The sequence below is a fragment of the Tyto alba genome, unplaced genomic scaffold (assembly GCF_018691265.1).
Source record: "Tyto alba isolate M040663 unplaced genomic scaffold, T.alba_DEE_v4.0 Super-Scaffold_20000042, whole genome shotgun sequence".
NCBI lineage: Eukaryota > Metazoa > Chordata > Aves > Strigiformes > Tytonidae > Tyto > Tyto alba.
Window position 1 is genome coordinate 2,489,746 of NW_024881293.1, and position 16,310 is coordinate 2,506,055.

At 52.3% G+C, this 16,310-nt stretch overlaps 2 protein-coding genes across 3 annotated transcripts; both read left to right on the forward strand.

The window, feature by feature from the left end:
- Positions 1 to 1,912: 1,912 nt before the first annotated feature.
- On the forward strand, positions 1,913 to 4,583 carry CDA (cytidine deaminase). Of its 2 annotated transcripts, XM_042794727.1 has the most exons (5): positions 1,913 to 2,204; positions 2,586 to 2,697; positions 3,020 to 3,077; positions 3,739 to 3,846; positions 4,388 to 4,583. In XM_042794727.1, the coding sequence occupies exons 1-5, from the start codon at positions 2,030 to 2,032 to the stop codon at positions 4,391 to 4,393; spliced, it is 459 nt and encodes a 152-aa protein (XP_042650661.1). In that variant the 5' UTR covers positions 1,913 to 2,029; the 3' UTR covers positions 4,394 to 4,583. The 2 variants fall into 2 exon arrangements, with proteins under 2 accessions (XP_042650661.1, XP_042650660.1); XM_042794726.1 differs by having other exon boundaries at positions 1,914 to 2,204; positions 3,739 to 4,583.
- Positions 4,584 to 5,416: 833 nt separating this feature from the next.
- On the forward strand, positions 5,417 to 16,310 carry PINK1 (PTEN induced kinase 1). The gene is made up of 8 exons (XM_042794323.1): positions 5,417 to 5,727; positions 7,380 to 7,691; positions 8,685 to 8,788; positions 10,763 to 10,945; positions 11,852 to 12,015; positions 13,207 to 13,334; positions 14,434 to 14,670; positions 15,078 to 16,310. The coding sequence occupies exons 1-8, from the start codon at positions 5,434 to 5,436 to the stop codon at positions 15,336 to 15,338; spliced, it is 1,683 nt and encodes a 560-aa protein (XP_042650257.1). The 5' UTR covers positions 5,417 to 5,433; the 3' UTR covers positions 15,339 to 16,310.

Genomic DNA, 16,310 nt, shown 5'->3' on the forward strand with positions numbered 1-16,310 from the left:
GGTGCAGCCAGGTGAGGATTTTTGGGGAGCGCTGTGGGGTTGCCTGTCAGATTTGAGCCCTGCAGTGGAGTCTGAAGCTGTTCAGTATTCAGCTCCCTAATTTCCACCTTTTTTTTTTACCACCCGGGGCTTCTTATGGATACAGCAGGGAGACCCCCAGGCTCGGGGACCCCCAAAGATGCTTCAGCTGCCTTGGGACTGAAAACTGAGGAGGAGAAAGAGGTAAAATAACAGCATGTGCCCCCAATTTTAGTCCGTTTGGGGAGGAAAACCTGAGTGGGGTGTTGCAGGGAGCAGGAAGCCATTTCCCAGCAGCTTCCCAGCTTTTCTACGGCTTGAGCGAAGCAACTGCAACCTTAAAATAGCTGCTTCGCAGGCAGGCAGCGCCAGGCCCTGCTCCTCTCCCTGCCACAGCCTCGGCAGCCTCGTAGGTTTTTGCTGCCAAAATAATAAAAAATGCATGAGTTTGTGTGGTTTTCGGCTTTTCTGCTGCAGCTCGGGGTGTGTGGCCTGCTCCCGGCGTGAGGATGGTTTTGGGGAGGTGGCAGTTAGTGAATTAGTGCAAACAAGGAAGGTTTTGATCCACGCCAGCCTCCATCTCTCATTATTTCTGTTCTCACTCTCATCGACAGAGGTAAGGACTCTTCATTTAATTCCTTGGCATTCATATGGACAGGGCAGGTTTAAACCCTCCCCAAAAGCTCATTTATTTATAGATCCCACATTATTTAGGAGAGGGGTGCCCCTGTTCCGGTCTGCTCCTGCAGTGCCTCCCACCAGCTGCCCTGGGGCTGGTTTTCCTTTTCTCTCCCAGGTTTTGGAGAAATTATGCCATGTAACAGAGTGAGGGGCACATGAACATCTGCAGCTCATTTGAGACGCAAAAACAACCAGGATTTGTGCTTCAAAAGCTGAAAAAAGGGCTCTGAGGTGATTCAGGGCTGCCAATCCCTCCCCTCTAGCTGCCTATTGACTTGTCTGACTGCCCTTACAAGTCACTAACTGTCATCATTAGGTTCCAGGGTGAACAGCACAAGAAAGGTGGGTCATCCAGTTATCCTCTGGGACAATACTGATCTCAGCATCCCAGCTTTGATTTCTCGGGGTGTCTGTGTTCTCGCTGCCCTGTGCTCCATTTTCAGCTCCTGGCATTTACACCTTATCAGAGGCTGCTGCCAATTCGGGCGCTGCGTCCCAGCCTGTTGTGGCTTGACAGAACTGACCCAGCAGCAAGATTTGCTGGCAAAACCAGAGGCTAAGGTCCAAATCCTCCCAAAATCCAGCAAACTGGACAAAAATCCCAGTGATAAATCAATGGGGGCTGTGACACTTGTCCTTGCAGCCAGAAAACGGGGCATTAAGCTCCTCCAGCAAGAGGAAAAAAAGAGATATCTTTAATTAAAGAACAATTTGCTGATCAGTCGGCATCCTGGGAGCCCTTCACCCTGTGTAGGCTGATTCCCACGGAAGTACCGGCTGAACCAAATTTGGGCTTGAGTAGCATGAGGCCATCCTGAAAATGGCTTTTGTGCCTCTGCTTCAGCCAGCTTTCCTTGCTACCTGATAGTTAAAAGACCTGGGAAAATGGGATGTGTATATATATTGTTTTTTTCTGGTTTCAATGAAATTAATTAATTTATTTTTGATCTCACTGATCAGGAGCTGTTGTTCCTCAACCCCAGAAGCAATTTAATGACATTTTTCCTTGGAGCCGTGCAACCAGTTTTCAACTGGGAAGGAAAAAAGCCACTGAAGCGGCGGCGGCAAAATACTCTGCTGGGATAGAGAGTGGAGGAGGTAAAAAAAAAAAAAAAAAAAAAGGGGGGGAAAAGGGGGGAAATTGGAAAAAAATGAGACAGCAGGCAGGGAGGGGACGCGGGACCTCCTGAGCCTGATGCTTTGGGGGTCAGGGCTGCCCCCAGGGATGCTTCCCGGCTGGGGCGTTATCCCGGCGGGGCCGGCCAGCCTATTTTCCAGGCGAGGAAATATTTAACCGCAGCGTCAGCGGGCAGGGCAGGCGGGTTCAGGCATGGAGGGTGGCGGGCAGCGCCCGGCCCCCACTGCCCCCCCGGGCCAGCCCCAGGGCGAGCGCCTGCAGCTCCTGCTGCGTCGCAGCCGGGAGGCCAAAAACTGCGCCTATTGCCCCTACAGCCGCTTCCCGGTGGGTGCCGCGCTGCTCACCGCCGGCGGGGAGATCTTCTCCGGTAAGTTGGGGCTGTGCGACCCTCTCCTGGGGTTTTGGGGTCCCTCCCCACAACCCTTTGGCCATGCATGGGGGTGCAGCGGGGTCGGTGTGGGGTGCTGGTCCCCGTCTGTCCGTCCCCCGCCCGCCGGGTTCCTCTTGGCAGCCGCCATCCCAGCGCGAGCCAAAGATCGTGGCGGATGGGAAAATACGGGAAATAAATAGGGGAAGAGGGAAATGCATTGGTGGGAGCCTGGGATGAGGCAGTGCGCACGGAAAATTGCTTTTCTTTGTAAATTCCCTCCCCCCCCCCCCCCCCCCCCCCCCAAAAAAAAAAAGTCTCCTGGAAGGGAAGCTGGCAGGGTTCGGGGTGTCTGAGCGGGTGCTGGGGGCTTCCCCACAGGGTGCAACGTGGAGAATGCCTGCTACAGCCTGGGGGTGTGCGCCGAGCGCACCGCCATCCAGAAAGCCATCTCCGAGGGACACACCAGCTTCAAGGCCATGGCCATCACCAGGTGAGGGTGCCCGGAGAGCCGGGACAGCGAGGGATGGGCTGGGGGGCCAGCGGGAAACCCCCCCTGTGTGCCCAAGGGGCAGCTCCTCCCGCAGCAGCCCGAGCGTTTTGGTGGGGAAGGCAGGTTTTGCTTGGTTTGGTGTTTGGTTTTGTTTTGTTTTGTTTTGTTTTGTTTTGTTTTGTTTTGTTTTGTTTTGTTTTGAGGAATTGTGGGGGAAAATCTGCTGTGGCTCCGTATTTACTGGTGCATGAAGGTCTTCTGCAGGTGTCCCCCCCTCCCCTCTGGTGGCAAAACTGAGCTCTGTGCCCTTCTCCTTTGACAGTGACATTGGGGACACCTTCATCGTGCCCTGCGGCGCCTGCAGACAAGTGATGAGAGAGGTGACGGCTCGTGCGGGGACCCCCCGTGTCTCCTGACCCCACGTAGCATCCTCTGACCCCAGGCATCATCCCCCAAAACAGCTGGAGGTGCAAAGATGGGGGGGTTGCAGCCCCCCAGCCCCAGGGCCAGCTCCAGGCTCCTCAAATTGCACTATCTGCTGGGAAAGGGGTATTCCCCCCTGTCCCACGGGTGGCAATCCATTAACTCCTCAGGGATTTTATTCCTCCTGGGAACTGCTGAGTGCAGAGTTTGGTCCTGGAGCCATCACCCCAAGCTCTGGCAAGACTGAAAATGGGGGGTTTTTCTGCAAAAGCAGAACTCCCTGCAAAGCCCATTCCGCTCTCACCTCCCTCCTCCCCGCGGGCACCCCAGCACCCCCAGCGCATTTTTGGGTGGTTAATATTTAACAGGTTGAGGGGCTCAGCTTGAAGGCCAGATTCAGCAGGTTTGGAGGCACCAGGACTCACCTGAGGGGGCAAAACCACAGGATCTGAGCCCAAAATACCCTCTGGGGGAGGTGATGCTGAAAAGACACCATAAAATATATACAGTAGAGAGGGGGATGCTCCCTGCAAACCTGGCCAAAAAGAAGGAGTATTTGGGCAATTTGAGGAAGAAGCGTGGGTTTTGCATTGGGCATTTCTCTACCCTCTTCTCCAGTTTGGCACGGACTGGGACATCTACCTGACCAGAGCAGATGGCACCTATATTGTCAAGAGGCTGGAGGAGCTGCTGCCTCTCTCCTTCGGCCCCGAGGACCTGAAGAAGGTGTGAGCAGCACGGCTGCCACCAGCCTTTGCCCTTCGGCAGCAGGGGAGGATGGGTTTCCCCCAATTTCCCCAGTGTGTAAGCAGCTTTTTGGGGACGATGCAATGGGAAATGCGTTTGTAGTGTTAAGTTTACCTGTTCCTCTCGCACATCTGATTCAGCGCTGATTTGCAGATGCCGGTCACACCTCGCCCCAGGGAAATGGTGAAATCAAATCATAGAAATTCCCTGTTATTAGAAAAAAAAGTGTCCAGATATCGCTATACGCGAGGGGGAAGTTCACAGGTGGAGAAGGGTTTGATGCGTGGCTCAAGCTCGGGCTTGTTGGTGCAGAAACCACTCCTGAATAATGCAAAATCATTGCTTGGGAAAATGCTGAATTCTTCAGCTGTAGATGAGAAGCAAAAGCAAAAAGGAAGGGCGTCATTATTAATAAGCTAATTCAGATTAGACGATTTGCTGGAAGTGGCCAGTTATGCTGAGTGTGTCCTTTGCTTGTTTCTCTCTGGCTTGTTTTTCTTGCAATTTATTCCATTTGTAGGGATGAAGACAGAGAGGAGTTCTGGGGGGCTTCTGGAGAGTTTTCTGCCTCCGGAGTAATGCTGTTTGCTGATTGTACTATTAATTTAATCACGCACAATGAAAAACAAATGTCTTACAGTTCCCAACCAGCGCTGGGCTGGGCATTACTGCCTGTGCCCCAGCGAAATAAAAGCAGCCCTGGCTCATCTCCTGCAGTTGCAGCAAATGAGGAATCACAGGGGATGGGAAGAGGGGCAGGAGGGTGCTGGCTCTGCAGGCAGGACACGACCAGGACGCTGCACGACCCAGAGCGTGGCCAGGGCAGCGCTGTCCGTGCTGGCTGCATCCAGCTGTGCCCAGCTGTGCCCTGCATTGCACAGGGGTCATGCCGTGCTCCATGCCCCGCCGTGCCCAAGGCACAGCTGGCTGTGCCCCGGGCTCTGCCCTTGCCTTGCACAGGGCTGTTGTACCTTGGCTGCGCTCTGCTCCATGCCCTGCTGAGCACAGGCCATGCCCCCCGCTCCCTGCCCCGCTGTGCCCCAGTCTGTGCCCTGTATTGCCCCAGTCTGTGCCCCGGGCTCTGCCCCGCATTGCCCCAGGCTGTACCCCGCTCCTTACCCCGCTGTGCCCCAGTTTGTGCCCCGCATTGCCCCGGGTTGTGCCCCGCATTGCCCCGGGCCGTGCCCTGGGCAGGGCTCTATTCCCTGCCGTGCCGTGCACTTTGTCTGCCGGTTTGTGCCCCGTTTTCTGCCCAGTTTTGTGCCCCGCACCGCCCCGGTGTGTGCCCCGTTTTCTGCCGCGGTTTGTGCCCTGCCCCGCACCGCCCCGGTGTGTGCCCCGTTTTCTGCCACAGTTTGTGCCCCGTTTTCTGCCGCGGTTTTGCTCCGCTTTCTGCCCCGCACTGCCCGGCTTTGCGGCCCCTTTTGCCCCGTTTTCTGCCCCGGTTTGTGCCCCGCCTTGCCCCGCCCCCGCCTTGCCCCGCCCCGCCCCCCGCCCCGCCCCAAATCGCAGGCCCCGCCCCCCGCCCCAGCCCCGCCCCCCCGTTGCGCTGAGGGGGGAGCGGCCATGGCGGCGCGGCTGCTGCTGGCCCGGGCCCTGCGCCTGCTGCCGCGTTACCGCCCGCCCCGCGCCCCCCGCCCCGGCCCCCGGCCCGCCCCGCCGCCCTCGCCCCGCCGGCCCTGGCTGTCCTGGCTGCCGGCTGCCCGCCGCCTCCTCCTGCGCGGCCCGGCCGGCGGGCCGGCGGCGGTGGCGCGGCGGTGGCGCGGCGGGGCCTGCCTGGCGCTGGCGGTGACGCTGGGGCTGGTGGAGCCGCGCCTGGAGGAGCAGCGACGGGCCGAGGCGGCGTGCCGCCACATCCAGGTGCGGCATCCCCTCGGGGGGGGCTGCGGCGGCACCCCCGGGCCCGGGCCTCCCTCTGGGGAGCCCCTCGGGCGCCCTCCGTGAAGGGGAGGGGAGGGTGCTTGCTGTGGGGAGCCCCTCAGACACCCCTCATGAAGGGGAGGAGGGTGTTCTTTTGGGGAGCCCCTCAGACACCCCTCATGAAGGGGAGGGCGGGTCCTTGCTGTGGGGAGCCCCTCAGACACCCCTCGTGAAGAGGAGAGGGGTGTCCTTGCTGTGGGGAGCCCCTCAGACACCCCTCATGAAGGGGAGGAGGGCATTCTTTTGGGGAGCCCCTCAGACACCCCTCATGAAGGGGAGGAGGGCGTTCTTTTGGGGAGCCCCTCAGACACCCCTCATGAAGGCAAGTGGGGGGGTCATTGCTGTGGGGAGCCTCTCAGGTACATCTTCCCCCCCAGGAAGGGTGGGAGGACTGCTATGAGCAGCCCTCAGACTCATCCCCCAAAAGGGGACTGTGGGCAGCCCCGCAGACACCTCTTCCTCCTGAAAAATAGAGTGCTGGGGAAGCATCTTTGTCAGCAGCTCCTCAGCACCTTAAAGCAGGTACTGGGGGGGTCCTCACTCCCTGTCCCCCCACGAAGGGATGGGGGGGTCTCGTGTCACAGGAGGCTGGCATCGAGCCCCCAGGTCTGTCCCCTCTCCCTGAGACAGGCGAGGGCCCTGCGAGGCTGGGCCAGGCTGTGCTGGCAGGGCACTGCGGACGGACGGTGCTGAACATATTTCGTGGGTAAAAATAGATGTTTGGTGCTCAGAGCCAGCTGTCACCTGCCCCACTAACAGGCAGACAAACACATTCTTGCGGAGGTTATGCTTTTCCCTGAAGCTTCTCAGGATGCTTTCTCCCCTCTGCCCTGGCTGGGTTGTTAAATTTGCCATCTTCCCCCTTCCACCCTCCCTGAATCTGTGTCCCTTTGCTCCAGGGCACGTCCCTAGAGCGGCCGCCGGCACATCGGGGTTGTAGCTCATGGAGAAGGGCGCTGGTTTATATGGGTCCAGGTGACAGCTGTGGACCTGTAAGATTGTGAACACTGTGCTTCAGCTCCAGAACAGCCCTCCTGTGCTTTGTTTTGTCTCTTTCAATTTCCTCCCCCAGCTTTCTCCCATCACTGATTCACTCTTCCTCTAACTAATCAACCCTTGTACTTGGTTGCCGCAAAAGCTCTGGGCATTGTTTTTCCATCTGTCGTTGCTCTTAATTGGATTTTCTTTTAAACGCTATTTGCCTGATTTATTTATGGTGGGGGAGAAAAGTGTAATAATGCATCTCTTTTTAGAAATATTTAGTTAGACTTGTCTTTACAAAACATGTTTATGTTCTAGATTAGCAAATGGCTCCTTCTTCCCATTCCTCTTCATCCTGTGCATTTACAGCACCCTCGGAAAGGGCAGCTTTGGTAAAGTCTGTTTTAGGGGTAATTTGTTTGAGACAAAAATACACGATCTGCCAGTTATTTTCCCTGTGGTTACAGTGGTTAGAGCCTGAATGTGGCTTTCAGGTTGGACAGACCCAATGGGATGTGTAATACCGCTTGACCAGTAAGGGAGTTCTTCATTGGGAAGTCTTGAATATCTGAGTGTTTTTTTTTATCATTGTCTTTTCTTACTCCTCTCAGACAGTGTTTGTTGGAAAGAACAAGCCTCAGAAAGATCCCCTGAGCTCCTTCCGCTGGCAGGGCTTCAAGCTGGAAGAGTATCTCATCGGCCAACCCATCGGGAAGGGCTGCAGTGCTGCTGTGTACGAAGCAGCTATTCCTCTCTCTCGCTATCGTCGGGGGCCTGCAGAGAGCAGCTGCCTTGCGGGGCAGGGGCCAGCCGTGCAGCAGGGTCGTGGCTCGGCTTCCCAGGGGGCTGAAGAGGAGCCTGTAGAGAAACACCAACTGAAAGAGGCTTTTCCGTTAGCTATCAAAATGATGTGGAACATTTCGGTAAGGAGTCAGTTCTTAATCTTGTCTGTCACTGGGAAAGTCTGGTTGAAATGTTTTAACGCTTGTGTTAGAAATGCTAATTATGTAGCTCACGATGAGCGTGTCAAAACAAAGCTGTTGATACGTGACATTGGAGACATTGATTGTTAGTGAACAGTCCCAGAGCAAGGTAATTAGCGTTCATCATTCCTCTGGAATCGGCGTTGAGAGCTGCTGGTGGTGGCGTTGTTGGTTATGGAGGTGGTGGTTTTGGAAGAAAAGCTTTTCTGAAGCTGGCTGTAATGGTAAGGTATGAGAACAGGAAAGCCACTGCTGCCAGTGCTTCAGGAATCGGTGTCCTCGTCCTTGTCAGGACAGAGAGAGATTTTCTTCTGCACCGTGTGGCCAAGGCACGAGTCAGTGGCGACAGGCGTGGGGCAGTAACCTGCGTGCTGGGTCCCCCTGAAGTGAATGAACAAGATCTGTGCTAGCGTTTCCCAGCCTGAGTGACTGATGATCCAGCCCCTTGAGGTGGCTATTCCACATCTAAAAACAGTCCCCATGGCTTTTCCCATTGAGGAGGTTTTGTGGCACTTCCTGTGAGAAGTGGATATTCTAAGGGAGTTCCAAAATGCCAACATCTGAAATCCCCAATCTGAAACCCCTTGAATTCAGAAGTACCCTGGCATTTAGCCATGAGCTTTTCCAGTCACGTTTTAAGGTTGAAAGTGAGTGTCAACACATGGCTCAGTGTGCTAACAGTCAGGGATGTACTTGAAGAGACAAATGGATTTCTTTCTGCAAGTAAAGGCCTTATCGTGTCTCTTGGTAAATTCTTTAAGTGGTTAATTGCCTTCCCCAATTTTCAAAGTAGAGAAGGGTGTCCCTTCAATCTGGTCTCAGTTGATCTAACTCCAGGTACAGTGCCAGCATCGGGATTCTCTGCTTTCGGTCCGTCCTGAGGCTGGATGATTTTGGAGCTTCACCCCACGCGGTGTGTAATTGCTGTTGCAGGCGGGTTCGTCGAGCGAAGCCATCCTCGCCGCTATGGGCCGAGAGCTTGTTCCCGCCACGGCGGCTGCCTTGGCCGGAGGGTACGGAGCCGTCTCTGCCCGCAGGTACGCTCGCCGTGGAAATGGCGGCGGGGCTCAAACGGTGACATGCTAATTTTACCCATCAGTTTTGCAGCATGCCAGTTAAGAACCCAGAGGTTTCCGTAATAGTTCCTAAAAGCAGATAAAAACGAAGCTTTGGGGTTATTAATGGCTCGGGAGATGTGTACGTGTGTTTTGTCTAAACGACGGTGCTCTCGGGAGTGCCGCGCACCCCAAACGTCACGCAGGGACGGGCTGCTGGCCACCCTGGGGACTTTTTCCTCCGGTGTTCTTTTCTCCAGCACAGTTAGGGCACCGCATAGCGGTACCGCTGTTCAAATAGTGATTTAACACAGTCTCGTTTACTCTGAGGGGGGAGATTGTGGCACGGCTTGTTGGCGTGCGGGGAATACCTACAGCTAAACTGTACCACCTTGGATGGCATAGTCCAGAAGGGTGTCGGAAGGGCACGCCAATAATTGGGGTCCTGCCAGCGGTCTGATGGGTGACTGTGGCCAGGCACCTCTGTGCCCCGTGCCTTAGTTTCCCCATGTGTGAAATGTATTGATATCTGCAGAGTTAAAGGCTGGGAGGAGCTAGTTCTGATTAAACATCATTTAAATGTGCTTCGCGGTGTTTTTGAATTGCAGAAATATATACCCACAATCGGTAACAATTTGACTGTATTAGACATCAAACAGTTGGACTGTAATACAGTTTGACCGTACTGTTTTAGAACTGGTTTGGTTGTAAAATGGGTGCTGGGCAGGGAGGTGGAAACTGTTCTAGTGCAGGAAAACTGGCAAGAAAAAAACCAGAAAATTACTCAGTTCCCAGTCTTTCACCCGAGTGAGAAGTGAGCAAACAGCATGAAGGTGGAAAATTGCATGGAAACTTTTAAATTATCTCGAGTTAGTTACCTTTTTGTTAAAAAATGCATCTTTTTGTTTGACTTGAAACAATGGAGTCCGCAGTCCAGATTGTCTGATTTAAATTTCAAATACATCTCAGCTGCCAATACAAATGAATAATGAATGCTGTGTGGTACATCAGCGCAACAGAGCAGCCAGAGGGATATTTGACATTCAGGGGATGAGCGGGGAGAGAGATGTGTTTTGCAGATAGAGAGGTAACCTGCTTTTCATTGTAGGGAGTGCTTCCTGCCTGTGCCATAAAATAGAGGGTCTAAATTGATATGCCTAGTGTGAAGTTGACCTTTATTTTATGTCTAACAAAGTAATTGTGTTTGGTTTTTTTTCTCTAAAGCTGTTGTAGTTCTTTTTGAACCGAGAAGCAGCCTGTGACTAGCTCTGCCTTTGTTAGCAGCGTGGAAGGGCTGGTAGGGTTTGAATAAAATTAAAAGCTGCATGTTAAAAGTAAGGGTTTCCAGCAAAGCTGCTTTTGCTGCACATGTAAAGCACCAGTATTTCCTGTTCGGCCGTTGTATATAGGGAAATCCAGTTTCAACAGAGCCCTTCTAATGGCCACAGGTGAAGCCGTGGCCTGTACCCTCCGCTGCTGTATCAGCAGACGGCACTGCCCTGGTGATGGTTTGCTTTGCTGTGGGAAGCGCCGGGGTAGATTTCGAACTCCAGAGAAAGTGCTGGGACCTGCCTGCTGCCGCAGTGGATCTGCTCAGGCTGTGGGTGCTCCGTGTCAACGTGGGAAACGCTGGGCTGAGGCGCCGCTGAGGACGTTGGCTGTGAGGGCAGGGAGGTTCCTCTCCGTGTTCTTTCTAACCCAATGGTTTCCAGGATGTGAACGTTTGAATGTTTGTCTAACGTGCAGTCCTGTAATCTGTACTGGGCAGCCTTAATGCTCCCTCTAATAAAGTTTTCACTGCAGAATAAACGTGTCTGCACACTGCTTTGGAACCCTTTGGTGGGGAGGATGGGTCATATTAATGAAAAGTAACTTCAGAAATAAGAGAAAAGTGTCTGATAAATCAGAAATGACCAAGAGATCGATGTAATCTGTGGTATCTATGCTTTTGTGCAGAAAACCTGTCCTTGGGAGGAAGAAGTTACAGCCTCATCCAAATATAATCCAGGTGATCCGAGCGTTCACATCCTCTGTCCCTTTGCTGCCTGGAGCCCTCGCAGACTATCCAGATGTTCTTCCGTTAAGCCTGAATCCCAGAGGGATCGGTCACAGCCGCACGCTCTTCTTGGTGATGAAGAAGTAGGTAGAGAGAAGCTTGCTAATGCAACTCGAGCTTTTTGTGATGCTGCCCAGCAGGGCTGTGTGTTCTGCTGCTACACTGGTCCTTGCAAAGATTTGGCCTGAGCTGCTGCCAAAAAGCAGTGTACGCTCTTGGAAATGCCTCCTAAGACCCGTGCCAAGTCCTTGAGATTTTAACTCTTGTTCAACAATGAAGGCAAGCTGTTCTTTTTAATAATTACCCCACATTACAGTAAGAAATGTGGAGCTTGTCCCCCTTTGTCTGCCCTTCTAAGTCTGAACCTCACCCCTAGTCTGAACACGCCACTAGAGACAGAGTAGAATCGGTAATGAGATTTGTTAGTGCTCTGCATCTCTGACCTTCTCGGTTGGGCTTTGGTTTTGAATGGGCATTGCAGTGGCATTGACATGAAAGCACCTTCTGCTTCCCAGTCTTTTGCTCTGCCTGTGTCTGGAGAAGTGCTCTGTCCTGTCACTGTTTCCAGAATATGTTCTTTCTCCTGTTTAGCACATCTGCTCATTTTGCTTGTATGATCTGCGTTATTAATCTGCCTCTTCTTTTATCCAAAATATAACACCAATATGTAAAAACGTGTGGGAATGACCACTGTATACCTGGAGCCCCTCGCCATGCTGTTTAAGAGGCTTCTTTTATTTGCAGTTGCTGAACTCGGGCCAGAGCACTGAAAATTCAGTGGTGGGTGTTGTTGCCAAGCAGAGGATTTGAGAGCAGCAGACAGGGGAGTGGTGTCAGGTTGAGGCTGGGAGGTGGGAAGGCATCGTGGACATCAGGTAGATTTTGGCACACACAGGTGTGCTGGATCCCCAGCCAGCCAGCACTGAGGTTGAACCACAAGCAATAAGCTTCCAGGGTGTTAATTCAGAGGCTTTCCTTGTTCTGACTAGTTATCCATGCACGCTGCACCAGTATCTGAGGGAGAACAGTCCGGATGTTTGTCTCTCCACGATGATGATTTTACAGCTCTTGGAAGGTGTGGACCATCTTGTTCGACATGGAATTGCACACAGAGACCTGAAATCTGACAACATCCTTGTTGAATTTGATTCTGGTAGGTAGCTCGCTGAGTACAAATGCCAATTAAGTCATGCAGAGGAGTGATGCAGTCATGTATTCAGGGAGGTCCTATCCAGGCGTACGTTTAGGGGAAAAACAAGCATCAAACCCTTTGAAGAATCTCAGATTTAGATTTTAGCTTACCACTCGCTGTCACTGCGGCGCTGGGGAAGTCATTTATCCTGTCTGTGCCTCGGGTTTGGATCATTAAAATGGAGTTGAGAGGAGTGTTGTGCTGTAATCAGATGGAGAGACGCAGCGTATTGCTGAGGTGACGCGTTGCACGAGCAGAGCGAACGTCAGCTGGAGCAGATGGGCACACAGTAACGCCACACTGGCTTCAGGCTCCTGGCTCTGTCATCTCTCGGTAGCCAAATAGCACAGGGCAGTTCTTAAAATCCCACCTCACGGTCAGGTTAATAGTTCTGCTCCTGGGATGATGAAACATCGCTTGGACGGCAAGGGAACCGACAGTGTTAAATCCAAAAGCAGCATTTTCATCTGCTTGTTCTCCTGTCAGCCTCTCTAACTGAGATTTTAATTACCTGAGCTCTTTTTCAGTGTGATTGAGATTTAAATGGGCAGGAAAGAATAGCAGGCAGCCAGATCTGTGTAATTAAAGGTCTTGGTACAGCAGCCGTGGAAGGTTTTCAGCGATACTGATGCCATCCTTCTTTTGTTGAAGGAAAAGCTTCTCTGGAGCTATCCTGACAGCGGTTAGGAATGATTTAAAGCATTGATTTTTCCATATCAGAGTCTGAAGAAGTAATAATTCTACTTTGCAATGTTTCACTTGTCATCAGGACAAGGACTGTCAACTAAGGCAAAGTTCTTCCAGCCTTTTGCTATAACTAAGTATATCTGAATATATTCCACTATCATGGATGGGTCTCTAATCTTAGGTGTCTTCAATTTGATGGTATCTGCGACGTTTTGTGAGACACACGTTCCATGGGGACCAGTAATATCCTCTAAAGAGGAAATGGAATAACAACTTTTGTTTTAATAAAACTGGTATTTCACCTAATAATAAAGAAGCAAAGCAGGAAAACGGTGTTCATGCTGATTCCTGGGGGTCCTGAGATTATTCCTGAAGACTGTCTGTGGTGTCCATGTGATGTGGTGTCTAATACAGCCCCGTCCTCCCAGACAGAACACTAACTCTGCTCTCCCGTGTCGCTCGCAGCCGGCTGCCCCTGGCTGGTGATCACGGACTTTGGCTGCTGTTTGGCAGATGAGAACATCGGCTTGAGACTGCCTTTCACCAGCTCCTACGTGGATCGGGGCGGCAACGGCTCCCTTATGGCACCTGAGGTAAATCCCCCTGCAGGAACGGTTTGTGTTGCTGTCCTGCTTGTCCTGCTGTCGGGACTAAGAAGTTTCAGCCCAGCTGTGGCGCAGGCTGTGATGGGAACTTGAGAAAGGGTGGGATTAGGTCTAGAAGCAGTGGAGGGGATGTGTGCCCATCATTTGTTCCTGAGCCTTCCCCCACATGCACACACCAGTGCTTGCTTATGTGGCCTCTGCTGGTGTGTGTTCACAGCAGTACCTGCTGAAAGCCTCTCTGATCAGATCGTTTTCCACCCGTTCCTGCTGATTGATGTAACTTGGTCGTGCAAGGCAGTACCTGCAGCTGGTTACTGCATAACTAATCTCACCCTGCGCCCCGTCGCGGAGAGCCATGGCCTGTAAAGCAGCATAGGAGGCCCCTCGTTCGAGCTTGCGTTACGCTTGCTAAACATCTCTGTGTTAATAAAAAAAAAAGTCCTCTTTGGACCTGTGCTGAGCAGCTGTCAAATGGACCCCTTGATTGCTAGAAGGTGAAACATAATTGGTGTAAGGAGGCAGAACTGACCTTTTCCACAAAACGCTTGCTCCTCAGTCATTTCTCAGGCCCCTTTTTATGTAGCTATTAAAGAAGTTTATGCAGCAGTCCTTGTGTTGCAATAGTAGTTTTTGGGTAAAGTTCAAGGTAGCTGTGAAATTATTTACAGTTCCTTTTTATATCTCTGACGATAACAGTGATAAAAACAAATACACCCTTAACTCTCTGCTTGACCTGGAGCACCTTGCCTTGCTGTGCCCAAGCGCCGGCGCAGTGTTGGTTGCATGTCTCCTGTCTGTCTGAAATCCCAGTGTGAAACAGCCCTCGGGACTCTGTGAATGCTGGTCAGGGCCAATGGCTAAAGCAAGGACCAGACTCCTCCCAGTGTCCTGGTGAGGTGAGCAGCACCAAAGCCTTAGAGCATGCTGATAGGGAATATTTACACCAGAGGTTTAGATGAAACCGAGCTTTCGTTTCGGTCTCTCTCAGTGTATCACAGTGGGAATGCTGACTCGACCCTTGAAACTCAGTTCTAGCGCAGGGCCCACACTAGAGCTGTTTGTTTGAACATCCCTGTCTGTGTGACAGGTGATCACGGCGACACCCGGTCCAGGCACGGTGATCAACTACAGTAAAGCCGACGCTTGGGCTGTTGGAGCAATCGCCTATGAAATCCTTGGCTTGGCCAATCCGTTCTACGGCCACGGGGACTCAGCTCTGGAAAGCAGAAGTTACCGTGAAGACCAGCTGCCAAGGCTGCCCGACCACGTGCCCTGTGAGGTGAAGCAAGTGATCAAAATGCTACTTCAGAGGGATCCCAACAAGGTAAGAAGCTGTTGTCTGGAAGCAGTCAAGTCTAACTGGTCTTTGGGAGTGTTGTCTGTAGATCCTTTCACCCTGGAGGGCTACGGGTGCAGGACTGGGATCCAGGTATCACTGCAGTCTAGATAACGATCAGAGACAAACAAAAAGTCTTTGCTGAGGTGCAGCGCGGCCTCTCACATGTGGCACTGAATAGTTTCAGGGATTTCAGCGGATGTTTGTTAGGGACTGGACCTTGAATTGGGGAGTTACGTGCAGGTGCCTGGTATGGGAGAGCTTTTTAATTCGCAGGGACCATGCGGTTCCCTGGAGGCGGCCTCGCAGGGTTTGGGCAGTGCAGATGCTCCCTGCTAGTGGTGTGACGTGAGTGCAGCAGGATCAGCTAATCTTCCCTCTCCTTCCTTTTGCAGAGATTGTCTGCTAGAGTTGCTGCTAACGTGCTTCACCTAAGCCTCTGGGGTGAAAGCATTCTAGCGTCCAAGGCCCTGAAACCCGACCAGATGATCTCCTGGCTGCTCTGCCAGTCTGCGGCAGCTTTGCTCATGGATGGACTGGTGGATAAAAGCCGGGTGGAGACCAAAATGAAGATGTGCTTTTTGGCAAACCTCGAGTATGAAGACCTCTGGGCAGCAATATTCCTGTTGCTGGCCTGGAGAAGCCGGTCTGGGTGAAGAGTACCATCAGGGACACGACCCTGCGATAGATAAATGGCACTTTCTAAAGGCACGTAGGAATCTGTCTTTTCTGTCTGCCTGGAATCCTGTAGTGCTTTAGGGAACAGAACTGCAGGCCTGTGTTTAAGAGGTTGAGTTTATCTCTAGCAAGTGTTAGTACACACTGCTTTTCTCTCCCTGCTAGAGGAAATGCCTTGGCTTTGTTACTCTCTTGGTGTGAGGGTGTGCGGACCGTGCAGGTGTCCTGAGGTACGTGGTTGGCTTTGCTCACATTTGGGAATTCTGAATTGACTTCTAAGTTGTGTGTTGAATGAAGCAAGTTCCCTTTCAGAGGAGGGGGTGTGTGGGAGGAGGCACTGTCTGGCTGCTGGTTACACGGAAGCATCACGGATTTAAACCATACACTGACAAAGGGACAAGCAATCTTTCTTTTCTTAGGGAAATCGGTGGTGGTCTTAAGAGGATATTCCTCTGCAGCCACAGACAGATACTGCTATAAAATGACAGCCTGAAAGCCTCCTACTGAGGTGCTGCCTGGTAACGTGAGCGTCAGGAGCTGCTCGCTTCGTAGGATAATGCACCATTAAATACCTCGCTAGTTGTACGCAAAATAACGGAAGTACATTGAACCCCAAACCCACTTCTGCTTGTTTCTTGACTGTCGTAATTATCGGGGTCTGAGGCTGAGTCCAGCTGTGTCCACTGAGGGATAATGCTGCCAACAAAATGGGGCTGAGCAGCAGTGCCTGCTTAAAGAGTTTAATGTCATGCTCTTGTGTTTTACTGACCCGTCTTTTCTGTTGAACGGTGAAGTGTAATTTCCTTTGGCCGGGCAGGATAGGAGACATCCATGCTTGAACAGCAGTCGTGATTATGAAAACATCATTTCATTTCATGTCTGTAATCGTGTTTAGAGGAACTTGGGGAGAAACTTATGCTTGTTGCACAATAAATTGAAGATTAAGCTCT